The 1,901-nt window shown below is 50.7% G+C and overlaps 1 protein-coding gene across 3 annotated transcripts in view; it reads right to left on the bottom strand.

Moving 5' to 3' along the window:
• rhbdl3 (rhomboid, veinlet-like 3 (Drosophila)) overlaps positions 1–1,881 on the bottom strand; it is a 35,648-nt gene extending 33,767 nt beyond the window's left edge. The window contains exons 1-3 of one of the 3 annotated variants that reach the window (XM_014004959.1): positions 1,413–1,878; positions 1,093–1,324; positions 891–914 (exon numbers count right to left, since the gene is read on the bottom strand). In XM_014004959.1, coding sequence (XP_013860413.1) covers positions 891–914; positions 1,093–1,236 — 168 coding nt within the window. In that variant the 5' untranslated portion in view covers positions 1,237–1,324; positions 1,413–1,878. Of the gene's footprint in view, positions 1–890; positions 915–1,092 lie in introns of all 3 variants that reach the window. The other 2 variants (XM_014004958.1, XM_014004960.1) reach the window with 2 other exon arrangements.
• Between the last annotated feature and the right edge of the window lie 20 nt (positions 1,882–1,901).

Below are 1,901 nucleotides of genomic sequence, written 5' to 3'. Positions count from 1 at the left end.
TGGCTGGACGGGGGATTGAACCAGTGACCTTCTGGTTCCAGGACGACTCCCCTAACCACTCCGCCACAGCCGCCCCATATGTCCAAATGTCCAAACTTAGTCATTAAAAAAAAAAACTTCACCATCTTTGCTTTTCTTTTTAATTTGCTGACGGCACAATGAATTCTGGGATACCATCGGCCGCATAGGACACTCAGATGCAGCCGACATTTTCGGAGATTTGTTGGCCGCATGTGTAGGCGCCTACAAATTGGAACAGCCTACGTGCGGGGCTGGGATGTAAGTGGCCGATAAATGCGACCGACGTCGGCTGCAACCCATAAGATGAGACACAGCCTGTGTGGTCAAAGCGGGGAACTATTTTTTTTTATTATTATTATTATTTAAGAAGAACTTGTACACTCAAAACAATGTATAGATGTGTATTTTCAGTAAAAACTAAACTGTGTGCTACAGTTTAGTTGCAGCTGTTGCATCTTCATTTTCGATTGTTTAAAAGTTGCCAGCATTGAGCTATAAGATCTGCCAACAGATTAATCTGTCTCAACATTATTCCTTTGTGGTCTTGGAGTTTATTAATGCCTGGCTGTAAATATTTGACTTATTGACTGTACTTCAAAGTGTTTTAAATACAAAAACAAGAAACTGCCCCTCTAGAGACCATAAAAGTGAATGAATTCAGCCTGTTTCTCCAAATGAAGTCATTTAAAGTGCCAGCTACAACAAGTAAGATAATGATTGTTTATAACCCCTCCACAGAACCCCCACTTCACAAGACCTGAACTATCTGTTTGACCCAAGGGTTACACACAGTTCACACACACAGGAGCCAATGAGTGAGGCATGCACACAGCAAGAGATCAAAGCCAGATGAAGGTTGCATTCCTTACCTTGTCAAACAGAGACTTCCACTGCTGAGAGAAGGAGAGAGGAGAGGAGAGCAGGGTGAAGGAGTGAGTCAGAGGAAAGGAAGGAAGGATGAATAAGATCATCAACAGGTGTGAGGGAGGAGTGGAGCACCTGTCTGAACTGTTTCTTATCAGATTGTGGTGTGGCTGAACTTCAGGAGAGGATGATAAGTTGTAAACTTACGACTTCCTCTGGAGCGACGGGGAGGACGTCGGTACTTTCCAGGACCTCGATCTCCTCGCCCTCGGCGTTGGCCGCCACCGCAGGGGAGATGTTAACCGGAGCTTCCCGGGTTCCTCCGGTCATCCTCGGGCTGCTCTCCTCCATACACCCACAGGGAGCAGGGCGTTAGGAGCGACTCCACACACCCGCCTTTCCTGCTATCATCATCATCATCATCATCACCGCCACCTCCCTCCGGAAAGTAAAACATTAAATGAACGTCAGGACGCGCAGAAAGTTGGTCAAGTTTGGAAACAGGTTCAAGGTTGCAAATCCCACACCTTTGCCCGCAAGGGTTTTATTCCGTGTCCGTCAGCAGGGACAGATGTTTGCGGAGCTCCAAGTGGCACGCTGACGCAGGAGGAGCAGCGGATCCATCTGCGAGAAACAATTACATCATCCGGTGGTGACAGCGGCACGTGGACGGCGCACCGGGCCGGGGATGACGCACTGTCGGTCTCGTCGCGAGGCGCGCGGGAACCGGCCGGAGCGGACTCAACCGAGGCGCGCACATGGCAGACCCGAGGAGACAAGTTCGGACGTGCGCSAGCTTTTTTGGTGCGTCATGACACCTGGCACGCTGTTTGCTCCCACGGCGAGGACGGAGAGAGCGCTCCGGTGTCTGGAAGAGGTAATTAACCCTCTGATAGGAGGAGGACGGCTCCAACAGAGTCCGCTGCAGGGCTGCTTCGGCTCCGCTCCGTTGCGCACACGACGTCCTCCCAGCGAGGCAGAGAGATGGAGAGTGCGGCTGGGGGGGAGGAGAAATG

This window comes from Austrofundulus limnaeus, unplaced genomic scaffold (genome assembly GCF_001266775.1).
Source record: "Austrofundulus limnaeus strain Quisiro unplaced genomic scaffold, Austrofundulus_limnaeus-1.0 Scaffold27, whole genome shotgun sequence".
NCBI lineage: Eukaryota > Metazoa > Chordata > Actinopteri > Cyprinodontiformes > Rivulidae > Austrofundulus > Austrofundulus limnaeus.
Note: the sequence above shows the minus strand (reverse complement) of the source record. Positions and strands in the feature narration are given on the sequence as shown.